At 35.5% G+C, this 15,846-nt stretch overlaps 1 protein-coding gene and 1 pseudogene across 2 annotated transcripts in view; both read right to left on the bottom strand.

The window, feature by feature from the left end:
• The window catches only part of MALRD1 (MAM and LDL receptor class A domain containing 1), a 715,118-nt gene extending 704,983 nt beyond the window's left edge, over window positions 1-10,135 (bottom strand). The window contains exon 1 of one of the 2 annotated variants that reach the window (XM_017869225.1): window positions 9,768-10,135. In XM_017869225.1, coding sequence (XP_017724714.1) covers window positions 9,768-9,966 — 199 coding nt within the window. In that variant the 5' untranslated portion in view covers window positions 9,967-10,135. The remainder of the gene's footprint in view (window positions 1-9,767) is intronic. The other variant, XM_017869224.1, reaches the window with a different exon arrangement.
• On the bottom strand, window positions 7,300-7,744 carry LOC108527760 (ubiquitin-conjugating enzyme E2 variant 1 pseudogene; annotated as a pseudogene).
• Window positions 10,136-15,846: the final 5,711 nt, after the last annotated feature.

Here is a 15,846-nt window from a genome sequence, read left to right as displayed (position 1 = left end):
GTTGAAACCATAAAGATATACAAAAACGAAAAGTGATGTATACGCCCAACACACAGAGATAATTCCATCTCATATTTTATGTGCAGTGCCATACTATCTTTTTAAGTACAATACATATATTGATGGGTAATCATGGTTTTTCTCATAACAATATATCATGAGCATTTTCTCATTTTAAATAGCATCAAAATTATGACAGATGGCTGCACAGATGTCCATATTATCGATGCATCATAATTTATTTAAACATTAACTTAATATCATAAAATTAAATGACTTCCCATTTCTACCATATTAAATGGTATTGTGAGGAGACTTTTTGCATGAACTCATGTTGTTTCTTAGAATAAATTTCTAAAGCAAAATTACCAGTTAGAGGGCATGAACACTTTAAAAATCCTCTTTCATATTATAAAAATACTAAACAAAGAAAGGTAGGGTTTATAATTCTCTTGCCTGCAGTAGTATCCATCTTCTTATGCCCTTCCCAACAATGAACATACTTTTTTATTTTTCATGTTTATTTTATTTTAACAATATTGGCAGCTTTTTGTTTTCAATTGTGATTCACAATTAATAGTGAAGTTGATAACTTCATCATACGTGGTCATTTCTCTTTGTGTGTGTGTGAGTTGTTTTCAAGAATTTTACCTACATTTTCACAAAAGAAAAATGCATCTTTGATTTATAGACCTGGAAAAGAATTATTGGTGTGCTATATTGCAGACATTTTTCCTCTTTCATTTTACTTGCAATGTTTTCATATACTGAAACTTTTAATTTATATATTCTAATTTATTGACTTCTAAAGTTTTTTCTTTCATGTAACACTTATAAATGTCTTTCCCATCCCAATACTTATTCAACATCAATATTCAACAAACATATTTTGAAAATCTATTACACATCGAAGAAAAAGAGAAACTTTCCTTGACTTTTCTGATTATTAGGGGCAGTAAAGACTATGGCTTCATTGTTAATATTTAACATTTTATCGTTAGAAATTTTTGTTGTCTGGAGCAGATAAGAAATGTATTTCATGAAATTGCCTCATATTCATTTGTTTTATGTAATAAAGACAGCATAGTATGGTGGTTAGTATTGACAGTTTCAGGATCCGATAGAATTGTTTGTGAATTCCAGCAGATCCACGAACAGCTCTGTGTCCTCTGGCATTTTATTTTACCTAGTCTAAGCCTCATTTCCTCAAGCTGTAAAATAGGAACAATAATAAAACTACTATTCCTACTATGTTTGTGTTTGGTAAAAATTAAATGAGACACTGGATGGAGATTATTTAACAGTGCTTGGCATACAGTAAGTACTGTATACAAATCTGCTGAAATTATTATTAGCTATTTTGTTTTCCCAACTAATTTGGAAGGCCAAGTTTATTTGTCAAATATATTACATGTATGCTTAATACTTTTAACAATCACATTCTTTTCTAATTATAAACTTTCATAACATTAGTGTAGTTTACATGATACACTATCATACCTATTAATGAAAATTCTTTCTCTTTTTCTTCTCCCTCTTACTAGCTATTTATCCCTCATTTTTCCAGATAAACTTGGAAGACACTTTATCAGGTGCCAAAGTTTATCCTTGTTAGATTTTGTACTAGAATGTAATTAAATCGATTCCATGAAAATGGACCTATTCACACCATTGCAACATCCCATTAAGAAGCATAGTCTTGTCATGAGTCTTTTTTTGTTGTTGTTGTTGTTGTTGTTGTTGTTGTTGTTATTTTTTTAGTAGAGACGGGGTTTCACCGTGTTAGCCAGAATGGTCTCGATCTCCTGACCTTGTGATCCACCCGTCTCGGCCTCCCAAAGTGCTGGGATTACAGGCTTGAGCCACCGAGCCCGGCCGCACATCTGTGTTTTTTTCTGATTTTCTTCAGATAGGCTCTACATATTTCTTTTTAGATTTTTTGCATACTTAATTCTGTGGTACTATGAGCTGAATGTGTGTGTCCCCTCAAATTCATATTTAAAACCCTAATTCCCAATGCAATAGTATTGGAAGGTGGGCCTTTGGGAAGTTATGAGATCATGACTCATAACTGGATGACTGCCCTCTCAAGAACAGCCACGGGAGAGGTGATCTGTCTGTATGCCATGTGAGGTCTCAATAAGAAGGCAGCCATCTGCAGACCAAGAAGAGGGCACCAGGCACTGAATCTGCTGGCACCTTGATGGTGCCAGCAACTAATAAATATACTTAATTACCTATCAATAATTTCCTTGAATGTAAATGTACTGAATTCATCAAGACACAGAGTGGCTGAATAGATAAAAAGTCATTTTATGAGACCAGCATTACCTTGATAATAAAGCCAGATGGGGACACTTAAAGAATAAAAGTTGCAAGCCAATATTCCTGATGAACACAGATGCAAACGTTTTCAACAAAATATTTGCAAACTGAGTTCAACAACACATTGAAAGAATCACTCGGCATGATCAAGTGGGATTTAGCTGAGGGCTGTAAGTATGGTTCAACATATGCAAATCAATTAATGTGATACACCACCTTAACAGAACGAAGGATAAAAACCATAGAACCATCTCAATAGATTCAGAGAAAGCATTTGAAACATTCAAAATCCTTTTATAATAAAATCTTTCAACAGATTACTTATAGAGAGAATATAATAAAAGCCATATGACCAACAGGTAGCAAACATCATACTTAACAGTGAAATGTTGACAACTTTTTTTTCTAAGATCAGGGCCAAAACAAAAATACCTATTCTCACCACCAATTTTCAGCATAGTCCTGGAAGTCCTAGCCAGAACATTTAGGCAAGAGAAAGAAATAAAAGACATTCAGATCAGAAAGAAAGAAGTAAAAGTGTACCTGTTTGCCGATGACATAATCTTACACGTAGAAACCCAAAAGACTTAACAAAAAACTGTTGAAACTAATAAAAAATTCAGTAACATTGAAGGATACAAAAGCAACATAAAAAACTCAATCGTTTTTCTATATACTAATAAGAAACTATCCAAAAAATATTGAGAAAACAATCCCATTTACAATAGCAGCATATCAAGTATAATACTTAGGTAAAAATTTAATTAACAAAGTGAAAGATCTGCATACTGAAAACTGTAAAACACTGACAATTAAAGTGAAGGAAACACAAGTACATGAAAAGGTATTCCATATTCACGGATTTAAAAAATTAATATTGTCAAAATGCCCAAAGCACATGAAGCAGTCTACAGATTTAATGCAATCCCTATCAAAATTCCAATGTAATTTTCACAGAAATAGAAATAGGAAAAAAAACTTAAATTCATATGAAATCACAAAAGATTCCAAGTAGCCAAAACAATCTTGAGCAAAAAGAACAAAGCTGGAGGCATTACACTATCTAGTTTCAAAATATACTATAAAGCAACTGTAATCAAAACATAAAAATAGACCAAGAAAACAGACACAGAGACCAACAGAACAAGCTAGAAAGCCCAGAAATGAAGCAACACTTTTTTTTTTTAACTCTAATTTTAGGTTCAAGGGTACATGTGGAAGTTTCTTACATAAGTAAATTGTGTGTCATGAGGGTTTGAGTAGATTATTTTGCTACCCATGCAATAAGAATAGTACTCAATAGGTGGTTTTCGGTCCTCACCCTCCTTTCTCCCTCCTCAAGTAGTCCCCAGTGTGTGCTGTTCCCCTATTTGTGTCCATATGTCCTCCATGTTTAGCTCCTGCTTATAAGTGAGAACATGCAGCATTTGGTTTTCTATTTCTGTATTAAGTGTCTATCAACCCACACATTCATGGTCAATTGACTTTGCCAAAAGTGACAGTAACACACAATGGAGAAAGGACAGTCTCCTCAGTAAACGGTGATAGAAAAACTGGACATCGGACATCCATATGCAGATGAAGGAAATCAGACCCTTAAATCACACCATGTAAAACAATCAATTTGAAATGGATTAAAGACTTAAATAGAAGACCTTAAACTATAAAACTTCTACCTGCAAAAGTAAATATGGAGGAAAGCTCCATGACACTGGTATGGGCAATAGTTTTTTGGCTACGTCCCCAAAAGCCCAGGCAACAAAAACAAAAATAGACAAATAGGACTGCATCAAACTAAATAATTTCTGCACAGCAAAGATGACAATTAACAAAGTAAAGACAAAATCCACAGAATGGTAGAAAATACTTGTAAACCACACATCTGATAATGGTTGATATTCAGACTATATAAGGAGCTCAAGCAACTTCATATCAAGAAAATAATATCCTGATTTAAAAGTGGGCAAAGGACCTGAGAAGATATTACTCAAAAGAAGACATACAAACATTCAACAGGTACATTAAAAAATTTTTCAGTATTACTAATCATTAGGAAAATGCAAATTACAACCACAATGAGATATAATCTCATAACTGTTAGAATGGCTTTTATCAAAAATAGATGAAAGACAACAAATGCTGGCAGAATGCAGAAATAAGGGAGCTCCTGTACATTGTTGGTGGGAATGTCATGTAGTATGGTCATTATGGAAAACTATACAGAGCTTTCTCAAATATTAAAAATTAAGCTACCATATGATCCATCAATCCCAATTCTAGGTATATTTCTGAAGGAGAGAAAATCAGTTTATTGAAGGGATATCTGCCCTCCTATGCTTATTGCAGTACTATTCACAATAGCCAGGATGTAGAATCAATTTAAGTGTACATCAATGGACGCATAAAGAAAATGTGGTATGTACACACAATGAAACACTATCAGTCATAAAAAGAAGGAAATCCTGTCATTCATGACAACATGAATGAACCTGGAGGACATTATGCTAAGTGAAACAAGCCAGGCACCAAAAGACAAATACACAATCTCACTACATGTGGAAACTAAAATCACTGAACTTAGAGAAGCAGTAAATTAAATGATGATTACCAGACACTGAGGTATAGGGGGCAATAATGGGAAGTTAATAAAAGCCACGAAGTTTCGGATAGATAAACAGAGTAAGTTTTGAGGTCCATTGCACAACAGGGTGACTACGGTCAATATTAATGTATTGTATATTTCAAAATAACTAAGAGTAAATTTCAATGTCTCATCACAAAAACAAATGATATATGAGGCAATGGATTTGCAATGCTTTGCAAGCAATGGATTACTTTGCTTGATTTAATCATTCACATTATACACTTACATCATCACTGTGTACCCCATAATTGTATACAATTATAACTTGTCAATTAAAAGTAATATTGATAAAAAGTAAAAATAAAAATACCAAAAGAGAACGAAGACTAGCCAATGTGAATCAGCACAGAAGCAGAGAATGTAACACTTAATAATTTTTTAAATATGACTCAAAAGCTATTTTTAAATCATTTTAAAAAATTTTTTAAAATTACACAGACCAGTACGACAACATATATTTCCCTTGCTAAGCATGTTAATGGATCCTAAAAGAGGGATTCTCATCAACACTAGACCCAAACAGTTATTAGACCTACAAATTACTTTTTTAGTTCACTATAGATTAAGTGCTTAATATCATCTGAAAATGGAATTTATTTAATCTTGAGGACTCAGATTTTTTTCTAATTTCTTAAAACAATACTGAGTAAAAATAAAAGGTTTACATATTCTAAAAAAGAAGTTCATGTAAAATAAGAACTTATTTTCTTTTTTAACACACAGTTTTTTTTTTTTTAATTATTATATTAAAGTCAGGCAATGGTCTGACAATAGAAAGACTACCTGTGGAATACTGTTATGTTAAACTTCACTTACAATATGTTAATCCTTAGAACTAAGGTTTTTCCCCAGAAAAAGATTAATGGAAACATCAGTTGCTTTTCAGACTTGATAGCTGCTACTTCAAAACAAACAAACAAAAAAAACTTTAGTACACAATGAATTGCTTGTAATTCTGTACACATCCACATTTCATCATTTAGTGATCCTGAACAGAAAGTGGAAAGACAAAGCAATTTGTCAGGAGGTCAAGTCCGCCAATTTCAGGCATCTGCTGTCCACACCGGCTTCTTTCTTAACCCCTGCTGAGGATCTGGAGAACCAGCAGCAGCACCAAAACCAAGGCATGCACCAGATTCAAGGTTCTTTTTGTTCCAGTTGTCAGATTCCAAACTAGACCCCAATGGATTGCAAGAATGACCAAATAAAAGCCCTGTTTAAAACTTCTTCAATTTTTAAAAACAAAAGCAATTACAGGAAAGTAAAACAATTAAGAGGGATCATGTGCGCTTACAAGTGTCTTCATGTGGCCTTTCTCCAAGTCCAACCACCAAGGACTCCGAGAGCTGGCAGGTCTGAGTAACCCTGGTGACTATTCTTTTCACCTTATCAAAACCTGAGCTAAAACAATGCATCAGCTGATGACAGCAGAGGGTGGCACGGCCGAGGACCCAATATTCATATCCCAGGCTGGTGGAGAGTGAACAAGTATGGTTCCAAAACTAATCAAGGGAGGTCAGAGATTCTTTCCAGCCTTACCTGATGGCTTCTGGCCAAAGCAAGGAAGTATCATGGAAGGTGTTGGGTGGTGATAGTGCAAAAAGGAACTTGAGGAGGAGGGAAGAAAAAGTATCACCCCTCAATAAGGGTGGGGGAAAGAAGATATGGGGAAAGCCCTGAATTCCTTACCGAAGGCCAATCTCAGAGGGGACCGGAGGGGTTACAACCTACACTTTGGCCAAGGGCAGGAGTAGAGGAGCATGGGAACAGGATGATGGCTTGGAATGTCATCATTTAAGACTTAAAGAAACCAGGGGTGCAGGCGAAGCACCCCACACACCCAGCTGCAGTCCCACAGGCTGTAACCTGAAACCTTCACATATACGCTAACAAGCCCTCCAGGCTAGAGGGCTATTGTTGCAGGGAGGATAGGAGTTGGGAGGGTAAAGGGAGAAGATAGAGACCCCAGGCCGTATAATTAGCAGTAAGGTGATTGTGTGATGTGTCTTTTCACAGTTAAGTTAGATGTGCCCCACCAGTTATGATGGGAATCAATTTAAATAGACTTTCTTAATCCCAGAAGTTCAACTACATGGACAGTGGTGACACTTGACAGGATGATTTTTTATAGCACAACTTATATATTCCAAATGGACAAAAAAAAAGTATCATTTACAGTATGTTCAGATAAATTTCCTTTGAATGGGAGCTTCCTTTCCAGTACTTTGAGTTCTACAAGACATATCTAGAAAATGTACTACTGTGGAAAATGAAGACTATTTAAATCGAATAGGGGGGAAATGGGAAGGGCCTGTGGTTTTTCTTTTTGATTAATTGCTGTAACACTGTCCTTCAGCTGGCTCAGGGAGTTTCATATTTTCTTTAGACATCATTAGGCTCTGAAGCTCTTGCAGGACAACTTTGATGCTATATGAATTCTGCCATTTTGCTAGCACTGACATGGCTTTTGGATCCACCATACCATCAGAGCTATTAACTCCATTCATATTAATTTTTGTTACAACTCTTACAAAGGAGGGGGGGTGCTTCTGGGTATTTAGGTCCACATTCTATTTTAAGGCTGTATATTCGGTTTTCATAAATTGTTGTTGGAGGCCCAATTATCATCCCTGTCCATCTTGTAAATTTCATCTCTTCATCATCTTCTAGACCCTAGCTAACTGTGCCATTTCCTACTCCTTTCTGGCCTTCGAGTTCTTCCAACAGTCGGAAATTGAGAGGGACTTTTACTCCTAATCCTGTGGTGACTGCCATCTTGCGTCGCTGTCCAATAACTTATTTTCAAAAATGTATTAATAGCACCAGAGGCATCAGAAATTTAACTTCAGCTATGCCAATTTTATTCAGAAACGTTGACATATTAATCTATTTCTTTAAAGGTCACACAAGTTGGATGCTAAAGGGGACATTGTTTTTTTCTTAAATGTGGCTACTGCAAATCCTTATAAAGCTAGTTTTAAAAAAAATCTGATCTATAAGTTTAGCATCACAAGTTTCCTTGAGTGAAACTGCTTGGCCATTGTTATTTCTTCACAGTAGTTTTCTTCTAGTGTGATATACAAAAGAAATTCATGCTTTAAAGTAATTCTCAATTTTTATCTGCAGATACTCACATTTTAAATAAAATGCCAAAGAGGAAACTTCCCAGAAATGAAAATGAAAAGCAAGAATGCCAAAAGGTGACCTCTCCATGTAACATTTAATATGAAATCTGTTTATTCGACAGATCCATGCCTTCAGTTCCTTCCAAGGCTGAAAGTTATTAGAATTTTAGAATCTTTCATGCAGCCAAGACCTTTCCTACTCAGTGGCTTTCCATTTCTTCCTGTTAACCTTTTCTCTGAAGCAGGACCATGCATGTTATCACAGCCAGAGTACTAAAGGAAGCTTCATAGAGATTAATAATGGAAGGGACTTGGCACTGCTTGTCAAACCAGCCAAGCTGCTCCTCTTTGCTGCTTCCTCATCAAGGAACAGTAAGGGTTCTTCCAGACAGTCCAGAGCAAGGGGCAACAAGCCCACAGTTAGCGTCTCTGGGGAAATTGGACAAATACAAATGCATCTTTGCCCTTGGCTGCACTTGGTATTGAATGGTTACTGAGTAGTAACAGTATGACAGCTACCCCAAACTAAGAGAAAAATATTATCAGCCTGTTTCATTCTACAGAGAAAAAAGTTTTTCAGTAATCACTCTTCTGGTTTTAACGTAATAGCAACTGAATATATAAATGGAAGGCAACCAATGGCAAAATCAAATATGTAGAACTTTATTTTAGCAGAAGAGAATGAATTCTGTAAACACAAATTGATATTTTATCTGAATAAAAAAAAGAAGATATATGTTTGCATTAAGTGACCTACAATAATGGAATTCGTGCCTCTGGATAATTAATTGCACCAACAGCTACTATGAACCAGCAATGAGCCCCTGGTAATTTTATGAAAATGTGGTTTATGAAGGGTGAATGTGTGTAAAAATGATACTAGTCTCCATTACTGAAAGATGGTGTACCCTCAAGATTGTATACTGCAATAGAAATGACAGTAACGTACGTGTCATTACCCATGTCTTCCCTTGGTAAGCTTCTTCCTGTTTATTAGCGTTCTCCCAGTATGTCATGGGGCATTTTCCCACCTGTGAGAGTTGCTTTATCTCATCTCATGACCTCTTATAATAAAATAAAGGTTCAAAATCACACGAGATTTGGGTCCTGGATGACTTGTCCAGGACATAAATCTAGGTCTTGTATTCTCCAAAGGTTGTGCCCTTCTACTACTCTGAAATCAAAGGACAAAAGCCAGAGTTGTACCCCACATGCAATTGGTACAAACTCACTTGGTAGCAGTGTTCTGTAAATGAAAATAAAATCTACCCATCCAATCTAAAATCCATTTCAAATATTTCCACGTTAAATTCACACTTAAGCTGTTGATTTCCCTCATAGTATTTTACAGCTGCATTAATGAGTTCTTTTAAATTTTGTTTCACTCACATAACATCAAAAGCTACATTTTTGTTTTGCATTCCTTCTTCATAATCAGTAAAATTGACTGAAAATATATTTCATCAGATGAAAATCTTCATGATTTGATAGTTTTTATATACGGACTCATCTCTTTAGTAAACAATACATCTTAGTTTCTGATCTACACTAAAGGTATATAAAATAAAATCCATACAGAGCCAGGTATCTAGTCAAATCTCCCAGACTGTTCAGAGGCCCTGGTTTCAGGATGGACAGGGAATTGAAATTGGAGAAAGGAGAATGTCACTTACAGTGCTGTTCATCACTGTTGTCCCCACACTGATCTGTGAAGTCACAAACGCTGTCAGGAGGCAAGGAGACTCCATTGTCACACTGAAAGCTTTCTGTTCCTTGCTGACCCAGTGTAGAATTGAAAACACAGGCAATCCATAGGAAACAAAAAGCTTCACTCATTGGGAATGCCACCCTTCTGTCCAGGAAGAACAGCATTACTTGATATTGTCTATTAGAGATCAGGCAGTTGTAATAAGCAAGCCCATCATTGGAAATATTCTTTTTTTTTTTCTCTATTCTTCCTTTCCTAGGTTTGCTTCTTATAACTGGGTACTATTGGTAACTATCTGCAACTCTAACAAATTACTCCCCAGGCAGTTAATTTACTCTTTCAGAGGAGTGACTTTAGAAAATATTTAACTTGAGTAATTGCACCGGTTCTGCATCTAGCTAACCATAGATTATTATTGCCCCCTGTATGCCATATTTACACAATTTAAGTCTTTATGGTCATGCTATCTCCTGAAAGACATTTGTAAAAAATAAAGGCCAGGCAAATAAATAGTAGGGGAAAGGGAACCACAATAAAGCTATAAATTACATAAAAATGGTCTGTCTTAATTCCTATACTCAATCACATTCATGTAATTTAGAACATTATTGTGGACACTAAGACATATTCAAAATTTCAGGCCCAATTATTAGAATTGCTCTATGAAAATAAAATGCTTATCCATTATTATCAAATAGAAAACTCACCTTGCTTGTTTTTGTTTTGTTTTGTTTGTCTATAGCCCACGGGTGCTAGTAAGTGCTTCTTGAGATAAATTAAGAACCATAGATTTTTAAAAGTTGAGGGGACATTGGATGTTATTATTTTATAAATCATATAACTTCAACCCAAGGAAGTTATAAGATATATGTGAGAAAATACAATAAGTTGGTGTAAGAAACGAGAGCTCAAATATTCTGCTGCTAAAAACAGTGTTCCTTCTTCTATAGCATAAGAATTCACCTGTCAATTAATCACAATTTACTTTTACAAGTGAAACACATGATTTCAGGATGCATATTCAGAATGAACAATATATTGAAGTTGAGATCACACAGACATATTAATCACATAATCTTATGAACGTGAATATTATAGAAATTATGTGATGTTGAATGTTCTATATATTGCTTTATATTTGATTTCTTAAGGGAATGTTAAAGTTCTTTTCAACTATTTTATTTCAATTTCTGCAGTGTAACCACAAGAGGCAAAAATAACTGGAGAATGTAGAGTGGAAAGGACCATAGACCAGGGACAGAAAAGGCATCTGAGCATTTTTTAAAATGTTCTAAAAATTACCCATATTGTAGGGGGGGAATATATATATATATATATGTTGTGTGGACATTCTGGATTCTGAGGGGTAGGGGGACAGGACAGGAATTCACAATTCTGCCTTACCTCTGAGCAGTCCACATAATCTAACATTTTGTTGCACTGTGCTTTGGCCCTGTTTCAGATATTTGTTCTTCTTACCTCTCTGTTTTGCAAATAAATACTCATAAATCCTTCATCTACCTCTTTTTCTTTCCTTGTCCCTTAAATATTCACTATCTTTATAGTTCCATTTTAAGTTCTCCTTTCTCCTAAGATTATAGTAATACTTTTTTTCTAGGCTCTCTCTTCACTCTCACAATTTCAAGTAAGATGTCTTTATTTTTGTTTCCTCAGTCTCTGTCTGCAATCCTGATATGCACTTCTTCCTGAGTACACGCATACACACACGTGCATGCACACACACACTCATACACAACTAATTCACACATCTACTTTAACAGAAAACTAAACTCATCTTCCTTTCCCCCACCAGCCAACCAGCTCTTACTCCCATGTTCCATATTTCAATGAATGGTACCTTCCTCTGTCCAATTACCCAAGTAAGGAACCTCTATATTGTTCCTGGACTACTCTCACCTATCCTATCCGTCTGGTATTTTCTGTATTTCCGTTGAAGACTCTACCCATTCTCCTCTCAGCATGTTTCTGGTACTCACAACTCATTTCCTGGTCTTTGGGTAGGGTGACCACTCTGAAGCACAAATACACTCCTATGTATTTCCCTCTGAAATCAGCAGAACTGTCATACTCTGAATGTAGCTTACAAACAGAGCATACTTTGCAAGGCTCAATGCTTCCCTATCCTCTCAGCCACAGCCTTACTGAGCGACTGTGCTGGCAGTTTTCTAAACATGCCATCTCTCAACTCCAGATCTGAGATCCCTTCCCCATCCTGATCACCAGGTTAATTATTATTCTTTATTTTTTATCTTAGGAGATTTTCTCTAAGGTATCTTGGCTGATTTACCCAGGCTGAGTTACATTTCATTCCTAGGTTCTCTCGCAGCCTTCAATACTCATTCTTAGCACCTGAAAGTCCAATATAGTCATTGTCTCCTCATGTGATTCCTTCCCTATCCTATGAGAATGCAGCAGACTGTGCATTAGATCTCTAGACTTGTTCATTCTACATACACGCTACATTGCATCCTACGAGCTACATTTCCCCATTTTCTTCCTCCGATCCTGATAAACACTGATTTGTTTTCTACATCTGTATATTTGAATTCTTTAGACTCCACATATAAATTAGATTATGCAATATTTTCTCTCTGTGTGTCTGGCTTATTTCACTTAGCATTGTGTCCTCCAGCCAGGCTCATTTACATTGTGGCAAATGCCAAGATCTTGTTCTTTTCAAGGGCCAAATAATATTTCATTATACGTATCTACCACAATTTCTTTATCCATTCATCTGTCAATGGACACTTAGGTTGTTTCCACATCTTGGCTTGCAAGCAAATGTAAAGATCTAATGTACATGTAATCCCAGCACTTTAGAAGGCTGAGGCAGGTGGATCACGAGGTCAGAAGTTCAAGACCAGCCTGACCAACATGGTGAAACCCCGTCTCTACTAAAAATACAAAATTAGCCGGACATGGTGGTGGGCACCTGTAATCCCAGCTACTCAGGAGGCTAAGGCAGGAGAATCACTTGAACCTGGGAGGCAGAGGTTACAGTGAGCAGAGATCGTGCCACTGCACTCCAGCCTTGTGACACAGTGAGACTCTGTCTCAAAAAAAAAAAAAAAAAAAAAAAAAAAAAAAAGAAAGAAAGAAAAGAAAAAAAAAATCTAATGTACAACATGAGTACTATAGGCAATACAATTATACTGTATATGGGGTTCATGCTGAATGAGAAGATTTTAGCTGACGTTTCCATATACATACACACAAATGGGTAACTGTGAGATGCTGAATATGTCTATTTGCCTCACTATAGTAACCTTCTTATGTTCTATATGTATTCCATAACATCATATTGTGCATCTTAACTACATGCAGTAAAATTTTAGAAGATGGCAAAATATTACAATAAATATATCTGACTTTGAAAAAAATCAGATATTTGCTTGCTTTTTTCCCTTAAATATATGATTGTTAAACTATCAAATTTCTTCTGATTCAGTGTGTTAAAAAAATAATAATAATAAAAAGGTGGAGCAGGATTTTGACGTTTTCACTGTTGAATCCCCAGGCATCAGCATAGTAGCACAGTATCCTGGCAGATAGCAGTTGCTCAAACAATTCAATTCAATTGTTAATTAAATGAAATTAACGAAGGATTACCATCATATCAACTTTGCTAGGCACATGTAAATAATGCAATAAAGATATGAACATTTTAAATGCCACTAGGTGAAAGATACACAATTCTTAGGTTCAGTGTTGCTTTTCCATGTCTAAGTCTTTTTAAAGACACTGTAGGTTTTGAAACTGTAATTCTGTATTACAGTGGCAATACACTTCATCATCCCTCAACACTAAACTCAGCCATTAATATTGAGACAAAAGTCATGTCAAGTTTTCCTCTTTAAGAAAGAAAGGAAGTTAGGGAGGAAGAAAGAGAAAAGGAAAGAAATAAAAAAGAGGGAAAAAGAGAGAAAGAAACAAAAGAATGTAAGGAAGCATGTGAAGACATAGAAACATTTCAATTTTACATCCTTATTCTAAATTCAGGTCTCGTAACATTTTTCATTTGGAAAAAAAAATCACGTATTTTGTTGCTGTCATAGCTGTTTATTGCCTAGTATCAGCCAGTAAACTGCTTTATTAACTGTTACCATCTACTAAAAATAACATTTCTCTATGGTGTTTCAAGTGTCATTCATCATTTAGACAAGAAATGAACTGGAATGTGGCACCCAAAGTAATTCAATATCATCCAGTAGTATAATATTTTATAAGACAAATTTATATTTTGTTTCCAAAGGATAAAATTACTTTCCACTGATAAATCTTTATCACTTTTTCTCTAAATGTACCAGAAGGGGCAAGGAATAAAGGAATACTGATAGCACCTAGGGTTGCTTTGATCTAGTTTATTGAGGAAGGGAAAAAAAGTCTGATTCAATACTAGTGCCCTAACACTGTGCTGGCTGCTTCATAAACATTGCCATTATGTCTGATGTTTCCTCCTTTATTGTTCCCTTCTTTTACTTTAAAAACTAATATTCAGGCTGGATGTGGTGGCTCATGCCTGTAATTCCAGCACTTTAGGAGGCTGAGGCAGGTGGATCACTTGAGTTCAAGAGTTCAAGACCAGTCTGGTCAACATGACAAAACTCCGTCTCTACTACAAACACAAAAATGAGCCAGGTGAGGTGGCGCACACCTGTAATAATCCCAGCTACTTGGGAGGCTGTGGCAGCAGAATAGCTTGAACCTGGGAGGCAGAAGTCGCAGTGAGCCAAGATTGCGACACTTCACTCCAGCCTGGAACACAGAGCAAACCCCCCCCCCAAAAAAAACAAGAAAGAAAAGAAAAGAAAATGAGCATCCATTTTATGCCAGATATTGGAGCTAGGTAAAAGGAAGACAGAAGAGATACAATGAATAATAAAGCCATGTCCCTGACATTAAAAATTTTCAAACATAGGGAAGGATGTATAAAGGCACTTGCAAAATATGTACACACATTACTTTTAGTTTTGGCAAAAATGGTTGATTACATTTTCTATTTTTAAAAAACCCGACTCTCTAACCACAAAAAAAGCTATATGTTGGATGGAATAGAATATAAAACACTCTTAAATGTATAATCAAGTGCTGAGCTTGCAAAATGTGAAGCCAATTTCCAAAGTGGAAAAGGAGATTGGAGGATATAGTGGTGACACAAAAGAGAGTTTATTACTAAAACATCATGTTCAAGAATATTTTAAAGAAAATTCCAAGATTAATGTAAAGTAAGCATTGAATAAAGGTTTGAGATGCAAGAAGAAATGATGATGAAAGTCTGAAGACACATTTGCAGATAAAAGACCCCTAAATCATAAAAGATGAAACGAGAACTGTGATAAAAGGACTTGAACCTGCATAAATGAAGAATTAGAACGAATATCTTTGCATAAAGCCAGAGGAAGAATTTGCTAGGAAAAAATTCCTGGCACCTTCAACAAGGTACTTCAGGACTCCTATAAATTATGATAATCTAAATAAGAGCTCAAGTGAAAAATTAACCAGCATACAGGAAGGAAGCCTCTATGACTCAGAGCCAAAACAATCAGACGAGCAGAGGCCGAAATAGACACGGAAAGTTGTCCACTGGCATTGTGAGACAGAGAATATAAAATAACTATCAAATATTCTAAAAGATTCAATTTTTTTAAATTATGCACAATGAACAATAAACTAACAAAATAACCAACAGTGATTTTGTTAAAGAATAATTAAAAATATAGCTACAGAAAAGAAAATAACAAAGAAAAATAGAAGTGAATACAGAAAAAAATCGATGTGAATACAGCATTTAATGAATTGCAAGGTAGGTAAAAATAAATTATATGAAATGCAACACAGATGTATAGAAAATATTGAACATATATAGTTTAAAAAACCTGGGACATAGGCCTGTCATGGTGCCTCATGCCAATAATCCCAACACTTTGGGAGGCCACGGCAGGTGGATAACCCAAGGTCAGGAGTTTGAGATCAGCCTGGCCAACATGGTGAACTCCATCCGTACTAAAAAGTACAAAAAATTA

Source organism: Rhinopithecus bieti, unplaced genomic scaffold, assembly GCF_001698545.2.
Source record: "Rhinopithecus bieti isolate Rb0 unplaced genomic scaffold, ASM169854v2 scaffold_3043, whole genome shotgun sequence".
NCBI lineage: Eukaryota > Metazoa > Chordata > Mammalia > Primates > Cercopithecidae > Rhinopithecus > Rhinopithecus bieti.
Note: the sequence above shows the minus strand (reverse complement) of the source record. Positions and strands in the feature narration are given on the sequence as shown.